Raw genomic sequence first — 14,844 nt, 5'->3', positions numbered from 1 at the left:
TACCTATTTCACCCTCTTAATGATACGGCTAGAAATCATTCTCTAAAACACTACATAAATCTCAACACAAACCAAAGGTTCTACAATATTCTATACATCTCTACTACTACTAGTGCTATATAAACTAGTAAATTACCCGTGCGATGCATGAATAATATTTTTCTATTATATATTTAAATAATAAAATTAAAGGTTAAGTTATAAATAATAAATAATTATAACATTTGTAAGTGTATACTTATTTAATTACAAGATAAGTGCAAAAGTATCAATAATATATGTCTCGGTTTGTTGACAATTATTTTAGAAAAATCGATATGTTATATGATTTATGTAATTATATTATTATTTAAATAAATATGGGAAAAAGTGAAAATAATTTTAAAAATCATTAAAATGTGAAAAGATAATTGAAATCAAATTGTATTTTAAAGTTGTTTTAAATTACCTGATTTAAAAATGTACTTTTACCCATAGCTAATTCAACACAACTTTTAAACTTTCTCATCAAATGTCCATAAATATATAGTTCACCAAATAACTCCAACCCTTGTGCAATTTCAATGTTTTTCTAACTTCACAATCGATTTGGCCTTCTTCCCCACATTGGATGAAAATAATAAATCATAATAATAATAATTAGTAAAACAATAGTGGTTAGCCGTGAAACAAAAAACAAATTAAACAAATATAAATACAAATATAAACAATATACGCAAAAAAAAACCTTCCAATATAACTCCACATCTTCCAGCACATATTCTAAGGTTGCTCCTCGTCGGTTGTTCTTGACTTCGTAAAGACGAATCAATCGTACTTTTATGGCTCACACAGTACTGTAGGCATTTATCTTATTTAGTAAAACAAAAATATGGGCCATTATATGTAGAATTTTTTTTTATGTAATGAGGCTAAAGTGGAAAATGTGGAATTGGTTACATGATTTATATAGTGGTACTGGAATTCATTAGATAAGAAGTTTATTTGGAAAACTTTAAAAATATGCTAATTGGTTGGAAGATATATGTATTAGAATAATTTGCAAAACGTACATTAGCATGCAATTGCTAATTGTTTGGAAGACATATGTATCAGAATTTGCAAAACTTAAGTTAGCATGCAATTTGTCTTATTTTGTATGCAATTTACCTTTTTTAATTTTTAAATCGTATTTTCACCCGTGCGATGCACGGAATGGATTTGTTATAATATATTAAGAATATTTGGATCAATATATAATTATATAAATTATAACATCAAATATTATATAGTGCAATTGAAGATATGTTTTGGATCAAATATGTTTTCTAATGTTATCATTGCTTGAATTTGAGCAAATAATTGCTGAATTAATAGCTAATGTGTAGATGTACGCATGCAGTGCTGAAACTTTGGAGATTTTATATATCATTGTTTAATATTTTTATAAATTGGGCAAACATGCTCGTTCTCTAGCAACTCATTTATAGGAATCAATTGCTATCCGAATTCATTTGTATGGAAGATATATTTTTTGTGTAGATATATAGCAATTTTTCCATCTTGGAAAAAACATAATATCACTAGTTGTATTTACACATTATTGAAAACCTCTTTGTAGATAACATTGGTAGTAGCAACACAATCTTGTCCATCCTCGTCTAGAACTAACTACACTTTCAGGCTATCAGCATGGTGACTCGGGAGAAAGTCATGTACAATTGACCGTGATTAAAAATTGGGTTTTTCAACCATAACCCAACGTGAGTTAGTGTTTGGCCCTGTCTTTTGTTGATAGTCATGGCATATGTAAGCATCAATGTGAATTATTTATGCTGGAACTTGAAGGGCAATCTCGTATCAGAAAGAGTGCGAAACATTCGAGGGATAAGAACTTTGGTTCTTTCATGTGTCCCATTAACTATTCTTACTTCAACCATATTTTAATATACAATTGTATTACGAATAGGAATTGTATTACCATATTTTACAATATTACGCAAACCTTAATAGTATATGAGTGTTTTGGGCGTGAAGTTAAAATTGAGGATTTTGTTTTTATTAATATATATATAGATTGCATTGGAGGAAAATATATGTACTGTATTATTACTGATAGGGATAAAATCCCGGTCTACACATCCCGGCCTCCCGGTCTGTATGGTCAACTAGGGGTTGATCACCTTCCGAAACTTCTGCCCGATCTGACCAGGCCGAGCAACCTTGCGCTCCGGGCCACAGTCAAGGCCTTGCAGAGGTTCGAACTAGAGACCCTGCGCCCGCATAAGTATTCGCGGGCGCGCTGGACCGACAGGGTGACCGGTGCATGTCCGCCACGCGTCCTACATGCCGTCAGACCGGAGGTATTGTCGGGGGCACTATAAAAGGTACATTTAATGCGGGGGAGTGGACTTTTGGCCATTGCTTCTAGAACAATAGCTGAAGAGACCGGGAACCTCTGACCCCCTGTCACGTAGCTCGGTCTCACCTAGAGTATACTACCCCGTACTCTACTAAATATTAATACGAGTATTCTGGTCCGTATTTTGCTATATCAATTACGATTAGTAATTTTAATCTAGAATTATATTACGAGTAGGAACGTAGGAAAGAATATATTTTATTAGGAATTATATTACCATATTTTAATGTACAATTGTATTACGAATAGGAATTGTATTACCATATTTTACAATATTACGCAAACCTTAATAGTATAATAGTGTTTTGGCGGGAAGTTAAAATTGAGGATTTTGTTTTTGTTTTTTGTTTTTTTTTTTTTGAAAACGGATTTTGTTTTTATTAATAGTATAGATTATATTATCATATTTTATAACATTACGCAAACCTTAATAGTATAGGAGTGTTTTGGGCGGGAAGTTAAAATTGAGGATTTTGTTTTTATTAATAGTATAGATATAGATAAATAGATTGCATTGCAGGGAAATATATGTACTGTATTATTACGATTAGTAATTTTGATCTAGAATTGTATTACGAATAGGAACGTAGGGAAGAATATATTTTATTAGGAATTGTATTACTATATTTTAATGTACAATTGTATTAAGAATAGAAATTGTATTACCATATTTTACAATATTACGCAAACATTAATAGTATAGGAGTGTTTTGGACTGGAAGTTAAAGTTGAGGATATTGTTTTTATTAATAGTATAGATTGCATTTGTAGGGAAATATATGTACTGTATTATTACGATTAGTAATTTTAATTTAGAATTGTATTACGAATAGGAACGTAGGGAAGAATATATTTTATTAGGAATTGTATTACCATATTTTAATGTACAATTGCATTACAAATAAGAACTGTATTACCATATTTTACAATATTACGCAAACCTTAATAGTATTGGAGAGTTTTGGGCGGGAAGTTAAAGTTGAGGATATTGTTTTTATTAATAGTATAGATAGTATTGGAGAGTTTTGGGCGGGAAGTTAAAGTTGAGGATATTGTTTTTATTAATAGTATAGATTAGACCCTGCAGTAAAAAGTGAACCAATAAACCAAATAAAACTTAAAAGCTCAATCATAAACTCTAAAATCGAAACCCAAAGTGTAATGCATTGTTGCATTTTTGCGAGTTCAATATTTTAATGCTAAATGTGCATAATGTAAATACTAAATATACAATATGTTAATACTAAATGTGTAAACCTGGAAAATTCTGAGAAATATATATTTTAGTGTTCAAATTTACATAGTAAAGTTGGTGATAATTACGAAAATACCATCATTTAAAAAAACAATTTGACCTAGTACGTTCGATTTTTCAAGATGTAAGTATGAGATTGGTTCTTAGTTTTCTCCTAGGTACTTGTTGTCATATGATCCAATGCATACACACACACACACACATATAAGAGCCAAAAAAAAAAAGTTAGGCCTATAATGGTAAAGAAAAAATAATGTTCAAATTATTAAATCAATTCATGGTTCAGATTGTTTAGAATTTTATTTTTCCTTGAGATCTCCAAATTTATCCTTAATTATTAACGTACTCATTGATTTCAATACGAAAGGTCTTAGGTTTGAACAACATCCAATCAAATTTGACATAATTAAGTTCCTCACTCTATTTTACTCTTATTAAATTAAATAAATTAGTAGTTACAACAATAAATGATACATATGTATTTCTTTAATTTAGAATTATGTGTCTACAATGTCTTTTCTTTTTTAAAGTATTCATTAGTTATATTGTCTTTATTTTCTCATGTAAAGATTCTTTACATTCAAATTCATCAATTGATATTCATTACATTGTTCATTATGTTCTGTTTACACTATCTTGTAATTAAATATCAAAGTTATAATACAAAATAATGTTATATATTTATTTACCAAGTATTTTATTAATACCATAAAAAAAATAAAAAAGAATAGTTTGAAGCCGATCATATTAACTACTTGTGGGATTTGTCCACAATGAGAGTATTCAATTAACCTAACAAATTAGAGCGGGGAAACTATCTCGTAATATCTTTGGACTACATCATATTTAAAATGTTCAAAATTTTACTACTTTATCTAATCTTATTCCTTAAACTAAGGATTTCTTTATCCACAATAACTCATTCAACAATAATGGTTGAACCAAATGAACCCCGAGTTGAACACCTAAAGAAAAATTCATAGCTTCCTACAGCATAATCTCATTGCATGACATTGTCATCTATGCTACCAACAGTAACCCATATGCAAATAACACACTACCAACAAAAAGGAAGATGACAAATAGTGAAGATGAAGACAATGACAATGTTACTCAAAAGAGAATTAAGAATACTTAGAAAAATCCAAACCAAAAGTAGTATTTATTTAGACTATCGTTTTTAGAACAAGTATTTAAATTATCGATTTTACAAAGTTGCAAGCATTTATTTTGGTGACAATGATAATGAATTTCTTATATTATATTGGATTCATATACTTTGAGTTACATATTTAAATAAACAAATTCGATATTCAATTACCTATGTATAAACTTCTCCTATATAATCTTGCATTGATATACTTTCAAATATTTATTTAAATATAAACATTGGGCATTAACCAGCACAATGCGCGTGTAAAACTAGTGTATGTATGTATATATATTATGTTTTTAGATTAGATTTAGATATATGATTTCATATAGCTCAAGCCCCATCAATATTTTAATCGGTCATTAATAAATATAATAATTCTAAGCTAAAAATAATGAATGAAACAAACTTTTAAAATTTTTTTATGGACTATAGCTAACTAGGTCAGATTAAGATTTTTATTGTTAGGCTAATTTGACAATATTCATACTTGAACCGAACAAAACTGACCCAATTTAAATAATAATCACACATTTGACATGGTAATTTGACCATTTGACATCACTCAAATGGAGAGAATCAAGAGAGAGTTATGAGCGTGTGATAAGAATCTAGAAAATATATTTCTAGTAAAAATTAGGAAGACATTTCTAGGCAAATTGATTCATATTTCTTTGGATGGGAGTGAGTATTTTTTGTTGATTTCATTTTTGGTTGATATTAAATGAAAAATTAAAAAATTTTGGGAGTCAAACAGAGCCTAATTAAGGAAAATGATTATATTGGGGATTCTAGTTCTAGCGCAACAGCGCAACCGGAAATCTTGTAAGATGAGATAAGTATTAGAATTGGCGTATGATTGGAATATTCTGCCAGCACATTAAAATCATTCTCTAACACGGGAAAGGGAATCGTATAGTATATGAATATATTTCCCCCTCTCCCATTCTCTATGAAACACTAAGATCCCAATTTCCCTTCATCATCAAATTCAAGACCGTGCTCGATCGTCTTTTTGGTTTCCATAAATTTAAAGCAAGCAAGAAAGGCATGGATTTAGTGTTGGAACCAAGCCTTGTTGGTTTCACTGTGATGTTCTTTTGTGTTTATTTATTGGGGTACTTCATATTTTTCAGGAATTGGAATGAGAAAAGGTCTGATGCTTCTAGTTGCCTCATGTCCCTGGCTCATGGCACCCCTGCAGTTATCTTAGCCATCAGTTCAAATCTCCCCTTTTTCCAACACCAAATGGGCTTCTCTTCTCCAAACACTCCATCCCAAGAAATGGTTCTTGATTTCAGCATTGCATACTTCTTGATGGACTCCCTGCACTACATCTTTTTCTACCCTCATGATGCCCTCTTCATAGCCCACCACATGGCCACTCTCTACGTGTTCTTGACGTGCCGTTTCGCGGTTCGCCACGGGGCAACTGCTCTCCTTGGGCTCCTTGTTCTTGCAGAGATTACTAGCCCTTGCCAGAACACATGGAGCCTCGCTAGGTACAGGAAAGTGGACTTGCCCGAGGCTGCAAAGCTACATGCTTTCTTGTCACCAATTTTCTATGCTTTCTATTCGGTGGTTAGAGGGGTTGTTGGACCCTGGTTTGTGTGCAAGATGGGCAGGGCATTGGTTGGTGGGGCTGCCCAGGCGGTCATTCCTAAGGGTGTTTGGATTTCTTGGATGGTTGTTATTGTAAGTGCTATCATGGTTAGTATACTTTGGGTTTTCAATCTCTGGATTGATTTGTACAAGGAAACAAAAAGGAAAGAGTTCAAGAAAAATAGATAAAGAGAATTCTATTAAATTTTATTTGTATAGGATTATTATTGGTTTTAATATAAGGAAGTCAAAGTTTCTGATATTTCATGGCATTTTTTTTTACCCTGATGATACTACTCCGTTTCTTTGTTTGCTATGAATGCTTTATTTTCCATAGAGTTAATTTCTATTTTGATGCTACACACTACAGCAGTTGTGTTTTTTTTTTTTTTTATTAAGTATATTTGGTCTTCAACCATTAAAATTGTAAGTAGATACATCACAATTTACATACTGAGTATCAATTATTATATTGTACTGTGGACTAAGGTCCATAACACTGTGGACCCTATATTGTGGACTAAGGTCCATAACACTGTAGTCCATAACACTGTGGACCCTATATTGTGGACTAAGGTCCATAACACTGTGGACCCTGACCCCATACACAGAGTTTGATTTCATAATGTATAGAATTCATATTTATATACACATACACATAAACACTATATAATGAATAGAGATTCTGTGCATTATGAACATGAGTTCTGTGTATTACGTTATATGTAATGGATCAGAGTTCACAGTTATGTGTATGCGTATTATGAACATGAAAATGAAATTCTATATATTATAAAGTCAAATTCTAGTATTGAACTAGAGTTGATAGTGTATTGTGGACCCCGATAAAGAATTTGTATTACTTCGGTGTTCACTTACTCGAGTTTATGAAAGACCGGGGATTGGGGATTGGTCAGTTCTATTACTATTGAAAGTTTTTCAGGAGTTGTTAAGAAAAAGCCTAAAGGTGGTTATTTTTGTTTGAGCAATCTATTCTAGTCTGCGAGTTTGATATCTCATTACTTCCGATCAAGCTCAACCTTCCTATGATATGCCCACCCCTTGATTGGAAGAGTGCCTGTCCGGGTGATCAATCTCCTAGATATCTGTCTGATCTATCAGGGGTTACTTAAGTGGGCCAACAGGGGAAATATATGATTGTTACCGCCTGTTAAGTTCCGGTAAACTTAATCACTTTTATATTTATATAGGTAATGATGATCAATATTGTAGAAATAATTACAAGCAGTGTACTAATCCACGATATAAATTGCCACTGAATATTCACAATTCAAATTATGAACATTCAGTACATATTTTGGACTCACGTCCACCTAACAAGGGGGGTCTAGTTCCCATGATAAAAAGAAGTTTATAATATATGGTTATAGGGGAGGGTTAATATGAGATTCGAGAATGGTAAATTTTATTGTGGACCATGGTTCATGTACCGTGGACGGTGAAGTAGGTATCATTTTAATTACATTTTAGTTTCATTTGATAATATTAATTTATTTTTTTGTTTCATTTTCTGCGCACTAATTTTATTATAGCAATACTAATGTATGGTTCATTTGACAATATATGTTATTGTATGAGTCTAGATTTTAGTTTCATTTTTCATGTCACACACTAGTTTCATTATAACAATACTAAAGTATTATTTTAATACTACAATTTCATTTGACTCCAAATTTCAGCGTTTGAAACGGTTTGAAACCGACTCTACAACGGTTCGGTTCGGTTTAAGTCTCCAAATTTCTGCGTTTCCTAGTTTTCCGAACATACTAAATCAAATAAAAAATTTAAGAAAGATACTAGTGAGAATAGGAATTAAATGACAGAGCAGGCATAAGTGACTTAGATTTACTTGCTTACTATTATTATCATCATCATCATCATCATCATCATCATCATCATTATTATTATTATTATTAAAACCTAACAAAGTTCGATTCGGTTCGGATTTTACTAAACCGTTTGGTTTGATTTGATTAAAAATTGAACCGTTCAGTTTACAAGAATCCTGAACCTGAATCGTTCGGTTCGGATCGGTTCGATTCGGATCGATTTGATTCGATTCAATTCGAATAAACCGAACCGAAATACCCACCCCTAATATAATGTATACAACAAATCAATCATTAATTAAGAGCACTAATGTGAAAAGTAAATTACTTGCACTATTAAGTGTAAATGGTTCCACTTTTAAGTGATTTAATTTATATGCACAATTGCATGTGTTATCTGCACTTTTAACACGTTACTTGCACTTCAAACTTCCAGTTATTTACAAAAACAACATTGTATTTCTTTTTTTTTTTATTAGTTCCCAGTTCTCTTCTGTGCTTATTCTCACTTGAACGCTATCCTTTTTATATATATATATATATATATATATATTGGAATTACTAGAAAATAGTTAGAAATTAAGATATTATATAGGACTTATATTTAAGATGTATCTCGTTTATCTGGTAATCCATTCTTAAAGAGACTTTGTTATTAGCTAAACTTAAACACCCTCTTTTCATTTAGTATTTAAATTACGTGCCCTGTAATAGCTGTCATCTGATCTTTTTCTTGTAATAAAGAGATTGAGTGGGTATATTGATTTTGGTTTTACGTTGACAATTTCCTGTCATTGTAATATTCTGCAAACACTTTCCAGTATTCACTCAATCCCTTGGGATTGGTTCTTGAGAGAGCAAATTACTTGTAGTGTCCGCATTCACTCATCAATCCCTTGGGATTAGTAGACGGTACTCTTGAGAGAGCAAATTACTTGTAGTGTCCGCAATCAATTTTATGTTGTGCATGAATGTGCAATACAAATTAAATCATTCAACAATTCTTTTGGATATACTCTATGCATACTCCAATTTAATTATTAATTTCAATATGAATAATGTTTACAATTTTCTCTTAATTTCTATTTCCATGCATAACAGTATTTAATTGGTTCCTTATATATTTGATTAAAAAGTAGATTTTTTTAGTACTATTGACTCTGTTATAATGTAGTATCTGTTCATAGCTACTTTTCTCAATCAAATAAAGCACAAAGAACCAAATAGCCAATAACACCTCCGCTGAGGCTCGAACCCATCCCCTCCCATGTGGGGTGCAATCGGGTGCTACTAGACTCCAAGGTCTTTGACAGATCTTGTTTTATTGTCATATAAAGAACTGAATATTTTTTTTTTTTTGGTAAGTTCACTGGGTCTTCCTCTGTCCGTTTAACGGTCCAGGTATACTCACGTTCGCTCCGGGAGGCACGGGAGCTGGCCCAGGGGGAATTGTCACTTGTGGGAATTGAACTCGGGTTCTCCGGAATTCTTCCCCACAAAGAGAGCTCACTTGCCACTTGAGCTACCCCATTAGGTTAAAGAAGTGAATATTATGATGGAATTGAAAAATAACATTATTTTTAAAAGAATATATATTGTCAAGTTAGAGCTTACACTCAAATAGTTTGAATAGCGTTTGAAATTAAAATTTAGGCAAAAACTTTTGTGAGACAGTCTCAAGGATCTCAATCCGTAAGACGGGTCAGGTCAACATAATTTGGATCATAGTATTATGAGTTTGTTTTTGTTTAGTTTTTTATAACCCAAATTATATTGACCAGACCCGTCTTATGAATTGATGAGATTCGTGAAACGGTCTTACCTTTAAATTTTAAGTATTGAATCTAATAGTTTGTGAGGTGCATTGATTTTTTTTTAAATAAAGTTTAATGTAATATAAATATAATAATATCACAAGATTATTCAATATATTTATTTATAATTAATTATTTATTCTTGATTATATTGTTAATTTTACTTTTATCTCGATGCTTTATTTTTTGCTCCATTGTCCATGGATTTTCATGGACATTGGAAAGAGTACGTTTGAGAGTAGAAAGAAAAGAAAGAAAAATCTTTCTCCCTATACCGTAAGAAACGAAAATAGTAATTTAATTCAATATTTTATTTGCATTTTTAATATTGTTGAAAATAGGGTTGTAAATGAACCGAACACGAATAAACATAGTCTGTTCATATACGCATCGATTTGCTAAGATTTTTAGAGAGTTCATATTCGTGTTCGTTTGTTAAGTTTTTGAAAATCCCGTTTGATTTAGAATACAGTGTACATATTTTATAATTATGGAGTCTAGTCTAGTTGAATCTTTGTCTTTGTGAGATGTAGTTTGTAACTATATTTGTCTGTGTATCAAAGTTTTTCATTTTATTTTATTAAAAAATTATGTTTGTTTTTAATTTTTTTCATATAGTATAAAATGTAAAAAAAAACTACATTAGAATCTTAAATTTAGAATGTTAGGCTGTTTACTTCAATTTTTTATACTACTCTGTCCAACTCTTATTTTAATCAATGGTTAACTGAAAATATATAATATTGTTAGCTGAAGGCGTTGGTCCATGATATCATTTTAAAAGATTTAGTCCTTCACAATTATTTTAAGCGTAACCAATTTAGTCATCTTGTGAAATTTTCCTTTAACTGCCGTGATGGATTTAATTAATCCGGGTGGTCCGAATTATCAAACCCAATAATTAAGAAATAAGGAAAATGCAGTAATTGGCAAAGTAATGAGATTGAAATACAGAAACAAGAATGTGAGTCTCGGAGACCAAGTATTGTATTAATACGTTGTAAGATGATTACAATGGGTAATGCTATTACAATAGTCAATTAGACAAAATGAACATTTCTTAACAGTGCAAATACACGACTATTTATACTAAAAAGCATCCTAATCGCTACCAATCAGCCTCGGTTTAGGCCAAGTTGAGCACCCAGTCGACCTCATAGGGGATAGAAGACCAGCCCCGAGGTCAGTTGCCAAGGGGGAACGAAAATGCAAGTGATCCAACTTTGTACGGGCCCATAAACACGGCGCTCAAGCCGATCACCATGGGGCAAACAACAATGCGCATGAACAAATAGAAATACCCAAGAGGAGATAGATGAGGGGATCAACTAGCTGATCAAATGACGAAAAGGAAGTACTATTCCAGTAAACAAAATACATCTACAAAGAGCCAATAAATGAAAAACACAAGGAGCATTCTAGTCTACACCTCCGAGGAGCTGAGGTCAACTGTAGGCCTTGTGCCTTGCCCTCTATCATCCAAGAAAGGCCAACACGGATTTTAACACGGGAAGCTACTCTCTCTCGCTGACAATAACTCACAACAACTCCGAGAGTGGGGGTTGATGATAGATATATGGGGAAGGGTTCGGGGCAAACTGACCCAAGGTTGTGGATTAAGTCAACATGGGTCGGCCCTGTAGTCAGCCCTAGAATATCAAAGTTGACCTTCGAGGTCGACGCTGAGGTCCCGAGGTAGACCTTAGCGGTCGTGGCCTCGGGCACCTAAGGTCTGTGCCGAGGGCAAGCACTGTGCTCGGCTTCAGAGCTAGGCACCGATGGACCAAGTCCTGTAACTGCCCGTCTTATTCGCGTGGGGTAGTTGCAGGGGCAATTCTAGTATATATTGAGCCATCCTTTGTCTTAATAAATCATCCTCATCTTGTCTTAACATTACATTACTTGTAATCTTCTTGCAAATCATCTTAATACAAGGCTTATTTTCCTCTGAGGTCAATACATGTATTGTATTACGTATATGCCTTGTTATTCCTTTAATTATTGGCATTAGTTAATTTTGACCCGGGGTTAATTAATTCCATCAAATTGGTAAGTGAAATTTGGGTTAGTTGCTATTACTTTAATTTGTAAATGTAGTAAAGTAAAGCAATTCTGATCTAACTAAACTTATGATAATATATGAATATATTAGCATGCACCATTGCAACCCTGTCATCAATATGTTGATTTGATTATATTACTTTAAACAAAGTATGATAAGCGTCAATAAAAGCGCTACAAGCTAGAAAGTAGCATAAAGACAAGCATATTACAGCTTCCATTCTTACATAGCTCCTAGAAGAATTCATAGTAGTCCTTACTCTTTTTACATTTCTAAAGTAACATAAAACAATTACACATATAAAAAGCACACATAAGCATTACAGATATACGGCATAAATCAAGCCTGCATTTGAATAACCACAGGCTTACTTGACTCATCATCAGAGGATGCTACTCCATTGCTTGTTGCTGAAGTTGAAATAGTTGGAGCATGTCTCTCTATCCACTGGCGCCATTCATCAATGCATAATGGTTGTCTGGGTCCCATGTTTGAAAGCTTACGCTTCTCAAAACACTTTAGAATATCTTCTGTTTCTCCTAGAATAATAGCTGCATGGCGAACACTTTTCTCCCGTTTTTCAATGGCATTGCATATGCACTTCGTAGCTATCAGGTGTGGCAAATTGGTAAGACAAGCTGTCAATATGTCCGCAATCAGACAAATTAACTTTCTAAACAACTCTTCAACTTGGCACTCACTATTTTCATAGTGTAGCAGAATGGTCCGGCTAATTCTATACATTGAATTAGCCGCTAGAATATTTGAAGGCCAATAGAGAGGATTTTCCACTATAATTCTATTTTTTGTAGAGCTAAACTCCATAACAACCCTTTCAGCTTCATTAGCAAGAGCTAAAATAATCTCCTTGGCAGAACGAACTTCTCCAATTTTTCTCTCAAGATTCATGTCAAACCACTTCTTATGAAGTTCAACTCCCACCCACACATCTGCTACACTTTTAATGCTTTTCAACCCACACTTCTCATCCAAGACATCTATAATGCTCGCATAGTGGAGGCCTTCATCAACACTAGTTACCAACCAATCAATATGCAGAATTGCAATGTTTGGAAGTGCAATGGCAATGCTTGCTAGTGTTACTACCGGAAGTGTCCAACAATTAGGAGGTTCATCAGATAATAAACTTGGAACTCGATTGCTATCGAATTCTACTACCCCGCTAAAGGAAAAACTTTGATTGAGAAGATTAAATAGGTTTTGTGGCTGTTGCATCTTACCCATCTCAACATTTGTATCAACATTATTAATAATCTTTCTCAATATTCTATTTGGAAATTGTTTTTCTCCTTCAAGTAATATTACAAAGCAGTTGAGATGTACCTCTGGTCTCCCCTGATCATTTGGAACTTCATTTTTGTGGAACAATTTTCCAAAATGATTAACTAACAGTACTAATGGAAGCATGGAGTAAGAAGAGACAATAGAAATCACAACAACCACGGTCTGAACTAGTATGCAGAAAGTCAAGATCAAACTTTTTATTTTGTAGAGAATTTTCTTAACCTTGCCCTTCTTAATCTTTATAGGTATTGAAGACTGTCTCCATTCCATGAGCTTTTCAGTCCAATACGATTCTATTGTGAATTCTATTCTATTCGTTGTGACACAATCAAAAATGAATTTAACCACCACAATAGTTGGTCCCATGACTGAAAATTGAGACATTATAATCCACATGGCAGACCAATTATAATCAGATTGTTGCTGCTGGCAGTCAGCAATCCATGTGTCAAACGCTTTTCCCAGCCTTTGATTTGCTAGCAAGAAAACAAGGGCAGATAGTAAAGAAATGATACATGAACAATTGAAAGTGACCAACCTTTTCATAAGAAATTGGGGACTACCAGATACTGCCATCACCCAATACTTTGCAATACTCAGTCTCAGCTCTTCAACCGTTTGTTGTTGCCTTTCCATATGTTCTTTATCCGAAGCTAGCATCTTCTGATACATTAATTCTGCGTGTTTCTTAATTGCTGGAACGGCTAAAGCCGAACTGGCAATTGTCAATAGCATACAGAACAACAAAATGAGAGCATATATGATTTCCGGAAAGAGCGAGTAATCAAGTACACCAGTACTTAGTTGGATGCATAAATCGACAAAGACAGTGATTACCAATATGCTCAAAGCGGTGAGATTTGCTAGAATGTCTGCGTTATTCATAGAACCCAGCGTGATGAAAATATTACCCAAGAACATAGTTAAGAAAGCAGTGGTGGTGATTTTTGCGATGTTATCCTGGGGAGACCACATGGGAGATGTGAGATCCCCTGTGAGCTTGGTAGCCACGGCTAATAGCGCCAGCCAAGTTGCATTGAGAGCATAGAATTTGCCAGAGAAGTCCAAGTCTAATTTGAATGCTGTGTTTCGGATCATTGCATAGATGCAGATTACAGAGGCAACTGCTACATAAAGGCCTATAATTGGCATTGCTGAAGTGTTCTTCTCTTCCATTCTTCTAACATAGATTGAACACTCACTCATGTTGATGAAAGGATCGGATATAATAAATTTGTGTAATTTGGCTCCCGTAGCAGCAGGCAATATGGAATTTATCTAAGGCAGACAATGAGACAAACAATGAATTGTTGTATTATATTGAATTAATGACCGTTTTGGTCCCCCGACTATGTCGTAATTATTAAATTGGTCCTCAATTATTAATTTTGATCAATTTAGT

At 33.2% G+C, this 14,844-nt stretch overlaps 2 protein-coding genes across 2 annotated transcripts; one reads left to right on the top strand and one right to left on the bottom strand.

Annotated features, from left to right (window-relative positions):
* Positions 1-5,706: 5,706 nt before the first annotated feature.
* On the top strand, positions 5,707-6,673 carry LOC116027183 (TLC domain-containing protein At5g14285-like). The gene has a single exon (XM_031268645.1). It carries the CDS (start codon positions 5,860-5,862, stop codon positions 6,598-6,600), a length of 741 nt encoding a protein of 246 aa, XP_031124505.1. The 5' UTR covers positions 5,707-5,859; the 3' UTR covers positions 6,601-6,673.
* Positions 6,674-12,302: 5,629 nt separating this feature from the next.
* LOC116028009 lies at positions 12,303-14,164 on the bottom strand. The gene is made up of 2 exons (XM_031269809.1): positions 14,006-14,164; positions 12,303-13,918 (listed from the first exon to the last, which is right to left on the bottom strand). Exons 1-2 carry the CDS (start codon positions 14,112-14,114, stop codon positions 12,477-12,479), a joined length of 1,551 nt encoding a protein of 516 aa, XP_031125669.1. The 5' UTR covers positions 14,115-14,164; the 3' UTR covers positions 12,303-12,476.
* Positions 14,165-14,844: the final 680 nt, after the last annotated feature.

The sequence above is a fragment of the Ipomoea triloba genome, chromosome 8 (genome assembly GCF_003576645.1).
Source record: "Ipomoea triloba cultivar NCNSP0323 chromosome 8, ASM357664v1".
Taxonomy (NCBI): domain Eukaryota; kingdom Viridiplantae; phylum Streptophyta; class Magnoliopsida; order Solanales; family Convolvulaceae; genus Ipomoea; species Ipomoea triloba.
Note: the sequence above shows the minus strand (reverse complement) of the source record. Positions and strands in the feature narration are given on the sequence as shown.

Coding starts and splice junctions, on each gene's coding strand:
- LOC116028009 (XM_031269809.1), bottom strand. CDS start 14,114: ATGTATCAGAAGATGCTAGCTTCGGATAAAGAACATATGGAAAGGCAA. Junction 13,919..14,005: donor TTGGGTGATGGCAGTATCTG/GTAGTCCCCAAT, acceptor TTTTCTTGCTAG/CAAATCAAAGGCTGGGAAAA.
- LOC116027183 (XM_031268645.1), top strand. CDS start 5,860: ATGGATTTAGTGTTGGAACCAAGCCTTGTTGGTTTCACTGTGATGTTC.